This window comes from Pollachius pollachius, assembly GCF_949987615.1.
Source record: "Pollachius pollachius genome assembly, chromosome: 13".
In the NCBI taxonomy this organism is placed as follows: domain Eukaryota; kingdom Metazoa; phylum Chordata; class Actinopteri; order Gadiformes; family Gadidae; genus Pollachius; species Pollachius pollachius.
The window spans coordinates 400,141-414,997 of NC_136946.1; the positions used below are offsets into that span (position 1 = coordinate 400,141).

At 53.8% G+C, this 14,857-nt stretch overlaps 2 protein-coding genes across 2 annotated transcripts in view; both read left to right on the forward strand.

Annotated features, from left to right (window-relative positions):
- Positions 1-14,857, forward strand: part of LOC307085265 (voltage-dependent calcium channel gamma-7 subunit-like) — a gene marked incomplete at both ends in the record, with an annotated part of 82,844 nt that overhangs the window by 14,686 nt on the left and 53,301 nt on the right. The window lies entirely within an intron of this gene.
- The window catches only part of LOC307085330 (uncharacterized protein), a gene marked incomplete at both ends in the record, with an annotated part of 24,463 nt that continues 10,574 nt past the window's right edge, over positions 969-14,857 (forward strand). Inside the window, 5 exons of the mRNA XM_079750101.1 lie at positions 969-1,418; positions 3,011-3,148; positions 4,772-5,038; positions 11,950-12,137; positions 13,438-13,575. Coding sequence (XP_079606227.1) covers positions 969-1,418; positions 3,011-3,148; positions 4,772-5,038; positions 11,950-12,137; positions 13,438-13,575 — 1,181 coding nt within the window. The remainder of the gene's footprint in view (positions 1,419-3,010; positions 3,149-4,771; positions 5,039-11,949; positions 12,138-13,437; positions 13,576-14,857) is intronic.

A 14,857-nucleotide genomic window follows, 5' to 3' on the forward strand; every position in this document is an offset into this window, starting at 1 on the left:
CTTCTTCTCTTCATCATCTCCTCTGTTTTTTCTACTCTCCCTCTCTCTCTTTTCTCTTCTCCCCTGCTCCTCTCTCCCTAATTCAACACTCCTCCCTTTTCTTCTTCTCTCCTCTCTATCTCTTTCTCCTCTCTCTCTGTCTTCGTCATGACAGATGATGATCAGGAATTGAGTTTCCTGGGAGGTTCCTCCGATCTACTGTTTAAGTTGACATTCTTTAAGGTTTGGGCAAAAGGAAACATTTTGCCAGGGAAACGTGAGAGGGTCTGCTCCTCCAGAGCTCCTCAGCGTGGGGAGCGGGTAACTTTAGTGTCAGGAAGATACCCTGAGATGAAACCTTTTACATCTGCTTCTTTCCTCGGTAATGACCTGATTTACCGAAGAGAGTGTGTGTGTGTCTGTGTGTGTGTGTGTGTGTGTGTGTGTGTGTGTGTACGCAGTCATTACACGCTCTGAATGACATTTCACTTTTAATCTCGTACCTTCGACATCTATCTTTGTTAGGAGCCAGTGTTGGCAATAGTTCAAATAAACCTTCCTTGACCACTAAGCCCCCCGATGTGGATCAACGTAAACGGGAAGCCTTTTATTTTATTGCACATTAATCATTATTATGTTGTTTGTTTCTCTTCTTTCTTCTCCTCTCTCCTCTCCTCTGCTCTCTCGTCACCACCTCCTCTCTCCTCTCCTCTCTCCTCTCCTCTCTCTCCTCTCCTCTCTCGTCACCTCCTCTCTCCTCTCCTCTCTCGTCACCTCCTCCTTTCTCCTCTCCTCTCTCATCACTTCCTCTCTCCTCTCCTCTCTCCTCTCCTCTCCTCTCCTGTCTCCTCACCTCCTCCAGGGCCTCCTCTCCTGGTGAAGGGCGGCGCTCTGAGCTGCGAGTTCATCTCCTCCTCCCCCTCAGAGACCCACCCAGCTCCGCCCCCCAGCCCTCATCTGACAGCTGCCATTGGCCCTCCTTTTACCCCATGGTGGCCCCAAGGCCCGCCCTCTCGCTGCTATTGGCTATCCTGGCCTGCACCGGGCCGGCCCGGCCCTCCCCCCCCCTGCTGCTCCGCCCTCGGGACCGCGAGAGAGATTCGGGCGGAGTCAACATCGCCGTGGTCCACTCCGGCTCCTCCATCCTCCCGGACACGGCGGTCCCGGGCGGGGCCGGCTCGGGGGAGCTGGGCCCCGGGCTCGGCAACGGGCCCGGAGGGGGGGGGCTAGGACGGGGGGTCACAGGGGCACTGACCGGAGGGGGCGTCGGCGGCGTGGCGGGCGTGGCCTCGGCCAGCGTGGCGCTGGCCGCCCTGGTGGGGGAGACGGTGATGACGCCGTCGGGCCAGGCTAACGTCATCTACCTGGCGGTCAACGAGAGCAGCCCGGGGAGCCTGCTGCTGCAGCTGTGTGAGCTGCTGGCCACCACACCCCTACAGGTAAAGACCACGCCCCTACAGGTAAACCTACAGGTAAAGACCACGCCTCTACAGGTAAAACTATAGGTAAAGACCACGCCTCTACAGGTAAAGACCACGCCTCTACAGGTAAAACTATAGGTAAAGACCACGCCTCTACAGGTAAAGACCACGCCTCTACAGGTAAAACTATAGGTAAAGACCACGCCTCTACAGGTAAAACTATAGGTAAAGACCACGCCTCTACAGGTATAACTATAGGTAAAGACCACACCTCTACAGGTAAAACTATAGGTAAAGACCACGCCTCTACAGGTAAACCTACAGGTAAAGACCACGCCCCTACAGGTAAACACGCCCATACAGGTGAACACCACACCACTACAGGTAAAGACCACGCCCCTACAGGTGAACACCACGGCCCTACAGGTAAAGACCATGCCCCCCTACAAGTAAACACACCCCTACAGGTAAAGACCACGCCCCTACAGGTAAACATGTTAGCCCTACAGGTGTTGACACCATGGTGTATGTATTAAAGACAGGTATGGGGGACACATTCCGGGGTTGCACACACACACACTGCTTTATAGAGCTTGTCTGATGCAGAATAAGGCCTTCTCATACCGGGGGACATTTTGTAATCGTAATTGACCTTCCTCTTCGAAATCTGTAGCTGATTAAATTAGGGTTAAGGTTAGGGCACTCAGGCTATTATTTAGAATTTCATTGATTTCTCTTCTTTTCCTGCCCCTCTGGCCTCCTGTACCTTAAGGTGGTGTTGGGGTTGGAGGTGGAGCTTGGTTCATATGGAGCAGGTTCCTGTTCGCTCCAACATCCATATTGTACCAAGACTGAAGACATGCACCACTAAACCACTGTGACTGTACATCATATGGTACCTGATAAAGTTTATGGTACATTAGCCACATTGTACACAGTACTGCAGATATAGTACTGTGTACAGGGACGTCTAGGGGGTCTTGGATGGGACACAGAACTAGGAATGATGCCTTGTTTTTGTTGTGTTGTTTTTTTACTCTATTTATTGGGTTTTTGCAGGAGCAGACAATTGTGACGAGAGCATTTATAAATAGCGACATGTTTGCTCTTTTGAAGACGTTGTGTAGACATCAGAAATCGGTGACACTCGCAAACATGGTTCTTCCTCCCTGTCGAACCAGAAGCTTTATCTCCTTCCTCCCTGTCGAACCAGAAGCTTTATCTCTGATCTTCTGTTGGTTTGAGGAGCGATTGAGAGCGGTTTTAGACCGTTTGAGGTCCCGGGCCCCAGGGAACCTGTCCCTGGTCTGTTCAGAGTTTTGAGTTTCAACGCAGCTTAGCCTAAGTACTCTGTGCACGGAGTCCAAGTGAAGAACGTACCTCCCACAGGACCAACTGAAGACACCATGTTGGTGTTTTTATTTATTATCCATCTTTAACTTTATGAGCTCATCTTTAAATGTTTGAAGTCAAATTTAACTTTATAAGCTCGTCTTTAAATATGAGGTTGTGTATAATAATATCAGGTCATCTTTAACTGTGTGTATGTCTGTGTGTTTCTGTGTGTGTGTGTGTGTGTGTGTGAACCCTTCCTATCGTTTCCTCTTCAGGGATTGGTGTTCGAGGAGGAGAGGCCGCCGCCCCCAAACCGCGCCCCCCTGGCTCCCCTGTTGGAGTTTGTCTCCGCCCAGACGGGCGTTCCCGTGGTAGCAGTGGGGGGCGGGGCCAGCCTGGGGAGGGAGTCCCAGGTAAGATGGCCGCACGTGTCTACTTCCTATTGACACATTAGGCAGTACATCATGAAGTACATTAGGCAATAAACAATGAAGTACATTAGACAGTACATCATGAAGTACATTAGCAGTACATCATGAAGTACATTAGCAGTACATCATGCAGTACATCATGAAGTACATCATGAAGTACATTAGCAGTACATCATGCAGTACATCATGAAGTACATTAGGCAATACATCTTGAAGTACATCATGTATACATGAACACAACAATCCGGTCGAGTGTGAAGATAAACAAGGCTTGGCGGCTCTGAGAGCAGCTAGTTTCACAGTAAGAGCGTGGACTGTAGAGCAGGTAGTTTCACAGTAAGAGCGTGGACTGGAGAGTAGGTAGCATTTCACAGTAAGAGTGTGGACTCGAGAGCAGGAGCGTTTCACAGTAAGAGCGTGGACTGGAGAGCAGGTAGCGTTTCACAGTAAGAGCGTGGACTGTAGAGCAGGTAGAGTTTCACAGTAAGAGTGTGGACTGTAGAGCAGGTAGCATTTCACAGTAAGAGCATGTACTGTAGAGCAGGTAGAGTTTCACAGTAAGAGCGTGTACTGGAGAGCAGGTAGTTTCACAGTAAGAGCGTGTACTGGAAAGCAGGTAGTTTCACAGTAAGAGCGTGTACTGGAGAGCAGGTTGTTTCACAGTAAGAGCGTGGACTGCAGAGCACGTACTGTTTCACAGTAAGAACGTGAACTGTAGAGCAGGAAGCGTTTCACAGCAAGAGCGTGGACTGTAGTCTGTGAACCTCGTTGACACGCTGCTCACATCTCAGTGAGGCTGCTGCTCTGTTCTCATCACACCGCAGGAGGGGGAGGAGGAGAGAGGAGGGAGGAGAGAGGAGGAGAGAGGAAGAGGAGAGGAGGAGGAGGAGAGATGAGGAGAGGAGGAAGAGGAGAGGAGGAGGAGGGAGGAGGAGGAGAGAGGAGGAGAGAGGAGGATGAGGAGAGAGGAGGAGGAGGAGTCCGGAGCGCTGTCAATCACCTGGTGCATAGACACACAGACTCACACACCCACACAGACACACCTACATCTATACACACACACACACACACACACACACACACACACACACACACACACACACACACACACACACACACACACACACACACACACACACTGGTCCTCCTTGGGGCTGCTCCTCCTGGGGGCTGCTCCTCCAGGTGGTAATGTTCGGCTCTAGGGTGAGGAGCATTTCTCCCTCTCTCCCATCCTTACCAGTCCTCCTTTCTCTCCCTACTCCCCGACGTCGCCTCTCCCTCCTCCTTCCCCCTGCTGCTCCTCCTATCCCTCCCTGACCTCTCCCTCCTTCCCCCTGCTGCTCCTCCTATTCCTCCCTAACCTCTCCCTCCCCCTTCCCCCTCCTGCTCCTCCTATTCCTCCCTAACCTCTCCCTCCTTCCCCCTCCTGCTCCTCCTATTCCTCCCTAACCTCTCCCTCTCCCTTCCCCCTCCTGCTCCTCCTATTCCTCCCTAACCTCTCCCTCCTTCCCCCTGCTGCTCCTCCTATTCCTCCCTAACCTCTCCCTTCCCCCTCCTGCTCCTCCGATTCCTCCCTCCCCTTCTCTCCCCCTCCCTTCCCCCCAGGAGAGCGGCTCCATATACCTGCAGTTCACCTGCTCCACCTCCATGCAGCTGGATGTGATCTTCGAGGTGCTGGAGGAGTACGACTGGACCTCCTTCTCGGTGGTCACCACGCGTCACCACGGCTACGAGGACTTCCTGGCCATGGTGGAGGGGCTGACGGACGGCTCCTTCATCGGCTGGGAGAAGAAGAGCGTGGTCATCCTCAACGTGACGGACGACCCGGGCGGGGCGCGCACCAAGAGGCTACTCAAGGACAACGAGGCCCAGGTGAGGGGCGGGGCCCAGGTGAGGGGCGGGGCCTAGGTGAGGGGCGGGGCCCAGGTGAGGGGCGGGGCCTAGAGGGGGCGGGGCGCGCACCAAGAGGCTGCTGAAGGACAACGAGGCCCAGGTGAGGGGCGGGGCCCAGGTGAGGGGCGGGGCCTAGGTGAGGGGCGGGGCCCAGGTGAGGGGCGGGGCCTAGAGGGGGCGGGGCGCGCACCAAGAGGCTGCTGAAGGACAACGAGGCCCAGGTGAGGGGCGGGGCCTAGGGGGGCGGGGCCTAGAGGGGGCGGGGCCTAGAGGGGGCGGGGCGCGCACCAAGAGGCTGCTGAAGGACAACGAGGCCCAGGTGAGGGGCGGGGCCTAGGGGGGCGGGGCCTAGAGGGGGCGGGGCCTAGAGGGGGCGGGGCGCGCACCAAGAGGCTGCTGAAGGACAACGAGGCCCAGGTGAGGGGCGGGGCCTAGGGGGGCGGGGCCTAGAGGGGGCGGGGCCTAGAGGGGGCGGGTTGCGCACCAAGAGGCTGCTGAAGTACAACGAGGCCCAGGTGAGGGGCGGGGCCTAGGGGGGCGGGGCCTAGAGGGGGCGGGGCCTAGAGGGGGCGGGGCGCGCATCAAGAGGCTGCTGAAGGTCAACGAGGCCCAGGTGAGGGGCGGGGCCTAGGGGGGGCGGGGCCTAGAGGGGGCGGGGCCTAGAGGGGGCGGGGCGCGCATCAAGAGGCTGCTGAAGGACAACGAGGCCCAGGTGAGGGGCGGGGCCCAGGTGAGGGGCGGGGCCTAGGGGGGCGGGGCCTAGAGGGGGCGGGGCGCGCACCAAGAGGCTGCTGAAGGACAACGTGGCCCAGGTGAGGGGCGGGGCCTAGGGGGGCGGGGCCTAGAGGGGGCGGGGCGCGCACCAAGAGGCTGCTGAAGGACAACGAGGCCCAGGTGAGGGGCGGGGCCTTCAGGCTGGGGGGAGGGGCTAGAGGCTCATTGGAGTGTTGTCCGTAGTGCTGTGGTGTGATTTACGTTGTCCTCTTTTATCAGCGTCAGCAGAAGCTCTTACCCAGAGGGACTTACAAGGGGAGAACAGAACAGATTGATATCAAGCTACTGAAACGTGTAAAGGGCTCGGAGAGGCACGACGGATCGCCGAGTTGTCCTGATGGAGTCACTTCACTGGGAGGAGGGGGAGGGAGGGAGGGCTTCTGGTGATTTCAACCCAACCTAATGAGAACTTCTGTCTTAAAACTGAACCGTAACTTTAATCATGAGAACCTTTAAGAACAACAACCCAGGAGTCCTAACCCCACCCCCTCCTGGCCCTTTAACACGGCCCCATTTAACACTGCCCGCTTTAAGCCCCTCCCGCTTTAAGCACCTCCCGCTTTAAGCACCGCCCGCTTTAAGTACCGCCCGCTTTAAGCACCGCCCGCTTTAAGCACCGCCCGCTTTAAGCACCGCCCGCTTTAAGCACCGCCCGCTTTAAGCACCGCCCGCTTTAAGCACCGCCCGCTTTAAGCACCTCCCGCTTTATGCACTGCCCGCTTTAAGCACCGCCCGCTTTAAGCACCGCCCGCTTTAAGCACCGCCCGCTTTAAGCACCTCCCGCTTTAAGCACCGCCCGCTTTAAGCACCGCCCGCTTTAAGCAACGCCCCCTTTAAGTACCGCCCGCTTTAAGCACCGCCCGCTTTAAGCACCGCCCGCTTTAAGCACCTCCCGCTTTATGCACTGCCCGCTTTAAGCACCGCCCGCTTTAAGCACCGCCCGCTTTAAGCACCGCCCGCTTTAAGCACCGCCAGCTGCTCTCCATCATGACTCGGTCGCCCGTAGCAACAGAAACGTGCATCTTACCGAGTGTGTCGCATCACCTGAACCACAACGTAGGAGGAGAGAGAGCAGGAGAGAGGAGAGGAGGGGGAAAAGGGAGGAAAGAGGAGGAGGAGAGGAGAGAGGAGGAGGAGAGGAGGGGAGAGGAGGAGGGGAGAGGAGAGGAGAGCAGGAGGTAGGAGAGAGGGAGAGGAGAGAGGGAGAGGAGAGGAGGAGGAAAAGGGAGAAGGAGAGGAGGAGGAGAGCAGGAGCAGGAGGTAGAGGAGAGGAGAGAGGGAGAGGAGAGAGGAGGAGGATAGGAGAGCAGGAGGCAGGAGAGAGGAGAGGAGAGAGGGGGAGGAGAGGAGAGGAGAGCAGGAGGCAGGAGAGAGGAGAGGAGAGAGGGGGAGGAGGAGGAGAGGAGAGAGGAGGAGAGAGGAGGCAGGAGAGAGGACCTCCCAGAGGCTCTGCGTTCTGTTGTTCCACGGCGTCTTGCTGAAGGACATGTGGACAGGTCAGTGCTCCACCTCCTGGGCCATGCCCCTGTGTGTGTCCATGTGTGACTGGTTACGGTGTGGGTTCAGTGTGACTGAGAGTTCATATTTCTGTGATCTCTGGGTTGACTGGTGACCAGAAGGTTGCTGGTTGGATCCCCGGCTCCTCCTAGCTGAGTGTCGAGGCGCCTCGCCCTGACTGCTGCTGACCAGCTGGCTGCGTGTGAATGTGTGCATGAATTGGTGAATGTGAGGCAATACTGGTTAGAAAAGTGCAGTATATATGCAGTCCATTTACCATTTACACACACACACACAGGTGTTGATCAACGATGTTGGCTTGTTTTAATGAGGTTACTGTATTGTTTGTTTCCGCAATTAAAAATGTCACTCGTTTGAGTAATTAATGAGATCACTCAGCCGACGATCAGCCCATTAAGGCATTAGGGCTGAATACCAACCTTACTTTGAACACACACACCTTTAGGAGGCAGCTCATCACTCATCAAGGGTTACCTGGGAGGGTGTAGCAGCGTGGCTCCTCCCCCTCTGCTCCTCCCCCTCTCCTCCCCCCTCTGCTCCTCCTGCTCCTCCCCCCTCTGCTCCTCCCCCCTCTGCTCCTCCCCCCTCTCCTCCTCCTCCTCCTCCTCCTCCTCCTCCTCCCTCTCCTCCTCCTCCCTCTGAAGGCTCCTGCAGCGAGGTTGTCCAGGTATTCATCTCATGTGGTGAACCATGTTAGGGTCCAAGCTAGCAGGGATAGCCACTGAGCTAACAGGGCTGGTGTATGGAGCTAGCACGGTTAGCCTCTGAGCTAACATGGCTGGTGTATGGAGCTAGCAGGGATAGCCCCTGAGCTAACAGGGCTGGTGTATGGAGCTAGCACGGTTAGCCTCTGAGCTAACATGGCTGGTGTATGGAGCTAGCAGGGATAGCCCCTGAGCTAACAGGGCTGGTGTATGGAGCTAGCACGGTTAGCCTCTGAGCTAACATGGCTGGTGTATGGAGCTAGCAGGGTTAGCCTCTGAGCTAACAGGGCTGGTGTATGGAGCTAGCAGGGTTAGCCTCTGAGCTAACAGGGCTGGTGTATGGAGCTAGCAGGGTTAGCCTCTGAGCTAACAGGGCTGGTGTATGGAGCTAGCAGGGTTAGCCTCTGAGCTAACAGGGCTGGTGTGTGGAGCTAGCAGGGTTAGCCTCTGAGCTAACAGGGCTGGTGTATGGAGCTAGCAGGGTTAGCCTCTGAGCTAACAGGGCTGGTGTATGGAGCTAGCAGGGTTAGCCTCTGAGCTAACAGGGCTGGTGTATGGAGCTAGCAGTGATTGCCGTTGGAATCTGCAGGGTGAGCTGTTTTCTATTCCCTGGAGATCTGAAAGCTATGATTTATTACAAGGTCGTATAGCAGTGAACACACACACACACACACACACACACACACACACACACACACACACACACACACACACACACACACACACACACACACACACACACACACACACACACACACATATACACACATACACACACACCCTGAGTTTGTCGTTCTTGAAATTTGAAACATTGATTAAATTCAGCCCCTGCAGTCTGACGTAGAGAGACTGCATGGTACTGCTCCTCCATTCATCTCTCTCTCTCTCTCTCTCTCTCTCTCTCTCTCTCTCTCTCTCTCTCTCTCTCTCTCTCTCTCTCTCTCTCTCTCTCTCTCACTCTCTCTGTTTCTCCTCTCTCTCTCTCTTTCTCTCTCCTCTGTTTCTCCTCTCTCTCTCTCTCTCTCTCTCCTCTGTTTCTCCTCTCGCTCTCTCTCTCTCTCTCTCTCTCTCTCTCTCTCTCTCTCTCTCTCTCCTCTGTTTCTCCTCTCTCTCTCTCTCCTCTGATTATCTCTCTCTCTCTCTCTCTCTCTCTCTCTCTCTCTCTCTCTCTCTCTCTCTGTTTCTCCTCTCTCTCTCTCCTTGATGCATCACTCATTCATATTTAATAGAGTAGACATATTAAAACACATAGCCCTCCTCATCCATTCATCCTCCTCCTCCCCCCTCCTCACCCCTCCATGCTGCTCTTGCTGCCGGGATAATTAGCCTCCATCCCCTCTAAGCGTTCTCCACTCACAAAGGGCTGCTATGATTGGCCCTTCACTCTCAGTTCACAGCCTGCCTCCGCTAACTAGCGCTCCACTTGTCCCGATGTAGCGCGCTACGGGCAGGGTCACAGTTAGATTAGATCAGATTTATTTATTTAAACTGGAATAACACGAAATTCAATGCACTCGCGTACTGGACTCATTAAAATAAAAAGGTAACATAATAAATAGTCAATGATAAAATACGTTGTCATCATCTCATTCACTCACTACATTCATGTCGTCATTCACTATCCCATCAACTCAGTGCCATTTTATACCTTAAAGAGGACTAGTTAATGCTGTCAGGACCAGAGGACTAGTTAATGCTGTCAGGACCAGAGCACTAGTTAATGCTGTCAGGATCAGAGGACTAGTTAATGCTGTCAGGACCAGTGGACTAGTTAATGGTGTCAGGACCAGAGGACTAGTTAATGCTGTCAGGACCAGAGCACTAGTTAATGCTGTCAGGATCAGAGGACTAGTTAATGCTGTCAGGACCAGAAGACTAGTTAATGCTGTCAGGACCAGAGGACTAGTTAATGCTGTCAGGACCAGTGGACTAGTTAATGCTGTCAGGACCAGAGGACTAGTTAATGCTGTCAGGACCAGAGGACTAGTTAATGCTGTCAGGATCAGAGGACTTGTTAATGGTGTCAGGACCAGAGGACTAGTTAATGCTGTCAGGACCAGAGCACTAGTTAATGGTGTCAGGACCAGAGGACTAGTTAATGCTGTCAGGACCAGAGCACTAGTTAATGGTGTCAGGACCAGAGGACTAGTTAATGCTGTCAGGACCAGAGGACTAGTTAATGGTGTCAGGACCAGAGGACTAGTTAATGCTGTCAGGACCAGAGGACTAGTTAATGGTGTCAGGACCAGAGGACTAGTTAATGCTGTCAGGACCAGAGGACTAGTTAATGGTGTCAGGACCAGAGGACTAGTTAATGCTGTCAGGACCAGAGGACTAGTTAATGCTGTCAGGACCAGAGGACTAGTTAATGGTGTCAGGACCAGAGGACTAGTTAATGGTGTCAGGACCAGAGGACTAGTTAATGCTGTCAGGAGTGCTACCGCCCGTAGTGTGCTATGGGCGGGGTCACGGTGGGGGGTGTCGTCCGAGGTTTAAGGGCAGAGATCGGGGTATGTCCCGCCCACAAGGCGACCAATGAGCTGCACTCGTTTCCTCCCGACAGGATGCACAGCCGTCCACCACGGGTTAATCCAATAGGAACGGGCGACACAGCAGCTGTTTGTCCAATGGGCTCAGGGGGATCGACCCGGTCTGTTAGTGCTCTAAACTCTGGCTCTGCTAAGCTAACAGCTAGCATGTTGCCTTCCTAAACAACGGTTCCTGTGCGAGGGATGTGTGCATGTCTAACTGTATTATTGTTCATGTGCATGCAGCAGTGTGTAACTGTGTGTGTGTGTGTCTGTACAGCGTGTGGGTGTGTGTGTGTGTGTGTTTGTGTCTGTGTGTGTGTGTGTGTGTGTGTATGTGTGCGTGTGTGTGGGTGTGTGTGTGTGTGTGTGTGTTTGTGTCTGTGTGTGTGTGTGTGTGTGTATGTGTGCGTGTGTGAGACAGATGGTCCAGTTTTGAAACAACTTCATGACTCGTTCTCATCAGCCTTGTTCGCCAGCTCCTCTCTCTCTCTCTCTCTCTCTCTCTGCCTCCCTCCCTCTCTCTCTCTCTGCCTCCCTCCCTCTCTCTCTCTCTCTCTCTGCCTCCCTCCCTCTCTCTCTGTCTCTTTCTCTGTCTCTTTCTCTCTTTCTCTCCCTCCCTCCCTCTCTCTCCCTCTATGTTCCTGTCTCTCTCCCTCCCTCTCTTTCCCTCTTGTTCTCTTGCTCTCTTCATTCGATCCCCTCATCTCTTAATAATTATAATCTGAAGCTTTGATGCTCTGTCACACTCTTCACACTCTCTGTCTCTGTCTCTGTCTGTCTGCCGTCTGTCTGTCTGTCTGTCTGTCTCTCTGTCTCTCTCTCTGTCTGTCTGCTGTCTGTTTGTCTGTCTCTCTGTCTGTGTCTCTCTCTCTCTCTCTCTCAGTCTCTCTGTCTGCCGCCTGTCGGTCTGCCGTCTGTCTGTCTCTCTGTCTACCGTCTGTCTCTCTGTCTACCGTCTGTCTCTCTGTCTTGTAGTTTATAATAAATGGAGCGGCGTCTCCTCTCTGGCTCTGGGGTGAGGGGGCGATCGGGGGGGGTGATGTTTGAGACTGCAGTCTAACATGTGTTACTCCTCTCCCTCCTCCTCTCCTTCATACCTCTGACCCTCCGCCTCCTCCCTGATCTCCTCTCTACTCCCTCATCCTCTCTCTCTCTCTCTCTCTCTCCCTTCCCCCCCGCCTCTTCCTCTCCCCCCCCTCTCTCTCTCCCTCCCCCCCTCTCTCTCTCTCTCTCTCCCCCCTCCCTCTCTCTCTCTGTCTCTCTCTCTGTCTCTCTCTCTCTCTCTCTCCCTTCCCCCCCCTCTCCCCTCCTCTCTCCCCTCCTCCCCCCCCTCCTCTCCCCTCCTCCCCTCCCTCCCCTTCAGGTGCGTCTCCTGTACTGTTCCCAGGAGGAGGCCGAGCAGGTGTTCCGTGCAGCCTGGGCAGCGGGTCAGGCGGGGCCCAGCCACATGTGGTTCGCGGTGGGGCCCGCCCTGTCCGGCCTGGGCCTGGAGGGCCTGCCCAAGGCCCTGTTCGCCATCCGGCCGCAGGGCTGGAGGGACGAGCCCCGCAGGTATCCCAGTTACTTAGTTACTTTACTTAGTTACTTTAGTTAGTTAATTTAGTTTGTTACTTTAGTTGGTTACTTTAATTAGTTACTTTACTTAGTTACTTTAGTTCGTTACTTTACTTATTTACTTTGCTTAGTTACTTTAGTTCGTTGCTTTACTTAGTTACTTTAGTTTGTTACTTTACTTAGTTACCTTGGATAGTTACTTTACTTAGTTACTTTAGTTTGTTACTTCACTTAGACACTTAGGTTAGTTACTATAGTTAGTTACTTAAGTTAGTTACTTTAGTTTTTTTCTTTAGTTTGTTACTTTAGATGGTTACTTTAGTTGGTTACTTTAGTTAGTTACTTTACTCAGTTAATTTGCCTGTATCTATCTGAGGGAGTGGGAGTTTTAGAGAGCAACCTGGAGGAGGGGGGAGAGAGGGGGAGGAGAGGAGAGAGGTGGAGCGCTAGAGAGGGAGGAGGAGGGGAGAGAGGAGGAGCGCTAGAGAGGGAGGAGGAGGGGAGAGAGGAGGAGCGCTAGAGAGGGAGGAGGAGGGGAGAGAGGAGGAGCGCTAGAGAGGGAGGGAGAGAGGGGGAGGAGCGGAGAGAGGGGGAGTGTTAGAGAGGGAGGGGGAGGAGGGGGGAGACGTATACTCTCTCGCCCCTCTCTCTCCAGTCTGAGGTGTAGTCTCTCGCCCCTCTCTCTTCAGTCTGAGGTGTCGTCTCTCGCCCCTCTCTCTCCAGTCTGAGGTGTAGTCTCTCGCCCCTCTCTCTTCAGTCTGAGGTGTAGTCTTTCGCCCCTCTCTCCAGTCTGACGGGTAGTCTCTCGCCCCTCTCTCTCCAGTCTCAGGTGTAGTCTCTCACCCCTCTCTCTCCAGTCTGAGGTGTAGTCTCTCACCCCTCTCTCTCCAGTCTGACGGGTAGTCTCTCGCCCCTCACTCTCCAGTCTGAGGTGTAGTCTCTCGACCCTCTCTCTCCAGTCTGAGGTGTAGTCTCTCGCCCCTCTCTCTTCAGTCTGAGGTGTAGTCTCTCGCCCCTCTCTCTCCAGTCTGAGGTGTAGTCTTTCGCCCCTCTCTCTCCAGTCTGAGGTGTAGTCTCTCGCCCCTCTCTCTTCAGTCTGAGGTGTAGTCTCTCGCCCCTCTCTCTTCAGTCTGAGGTGTAGTCTCTGGCCCCTCTCTCTCCAGTCTGAGGTGTAGTCTCTCGCCCCTCTCTCTCCAGTCTGAGGTGTAGTCTCTCGCCCCTCTCTCTCCAGTCTGAGATGTAGTCTCTCGCCCCTCTCTCTCCAGTCTGAGATGTAGTCTCTCGCCCCTCTCTCCAGGAGGATCGCTAAGGGCGTGTCGGTGCTGGCCCACGGCGCCATGGCGCTCCGTAGGGACCAGGGCGCCAGCAGCCGGATGCACGCCGGCAACTGCCAGACGGACGGCAACCAGACGCACAGGGTCCCCGACCGCATCAGGTACCCCTTACCTTAACCCTTAACCCTTAACCCTTACCTTTACCCTTAACCCTTACCTTAACCCTAACCAGACGCACAGGGTCCCCGACCGCATCAGGTACCCCATACCTTAACCCTTAACCCTTAACCCTTACCTTTACCCTTAACCCTTACCTTAACCCTAACCAGACGCACAGGGTCCCCGACCGCATCAGGTACCCCTTACCTTAACCCTTAACCCTTACCTTTACCCTTAACCCTTTACCCTTAACCCTTACCTTAACCCTAACCAGACGCACAGGGTCCCCGACCGCATCAGGTACCCCTTACCTTAACCCTTAACCCTTACCTTTACCCTTTACCCTTAACCCTTACCTTTACCCTTAACCCTTACCTTAACCCTAACCAGACGCACAGGGTCCCCTACCGCATCAGGTACCCCTTACCTTAACCCTTAACCCTTACCTTTACCCTTAACCCTTAACCCTTTCCTTTACCCTTAACCCTTACCTTAACCCTAACCAGACGCACAGGGTCCCCGACCGCATCAGGTACCCCTTACCTTAACCCTTAACCCTTACCTTTACCCTTAACCCTTACCTTTACCCTTAACCCTTACCTTAACCCTAACCAGATGCACAGGGTCCCCGACCGCATCAGGCCTGTACCCCTTACCTTAACCCTTACCTTTACCCTTAACCCTTACCTTAACCCTGACCTTAACCGGCGGTCAGGAGGAGGAGCTACGTCAGCGCGCCGTTCCTCCATTTTTAACCTTTTACCTTTCCCTGTCGCAGCTCCTGGTCCACAATCACCTAATGAACGGTTGTTATGACAATAAGTCAGCATGGCTCCCCATTGGCTACCCTTTTTCCCGCGTGACAACCAATTGCAGTTTTCGTTTTTTTTGTTCTGAAAGATGGCTTCCCATGTAGCTTACTAATAAATAAAATATATCCAAATAACGGTGATGCCTGACACGTTTAATGCAGAAAGCGTTTCCAAAAAGCGTTGGACATATGACCCGCTATGTTCTGCTCCATATACCCTATGTTGACAACGTGACATGACGTGACTAACATAAACAAAGAGGAGCTAGGAAAGCAAATGAACTACGTGTTTAAGTTCAGAAGGGCCAAACATGTGACTACACACATCACTACAACATGTCTTCAAGATGGAAAAAGAAAAATATGTTTAAAAATATATATAAACGCTATATCACATCATGAGCTAGCTGTTCTCAATTCACAACACGCATCCATCCAATCTACATCAGGCATTCTGACCAAATCTCATGCAC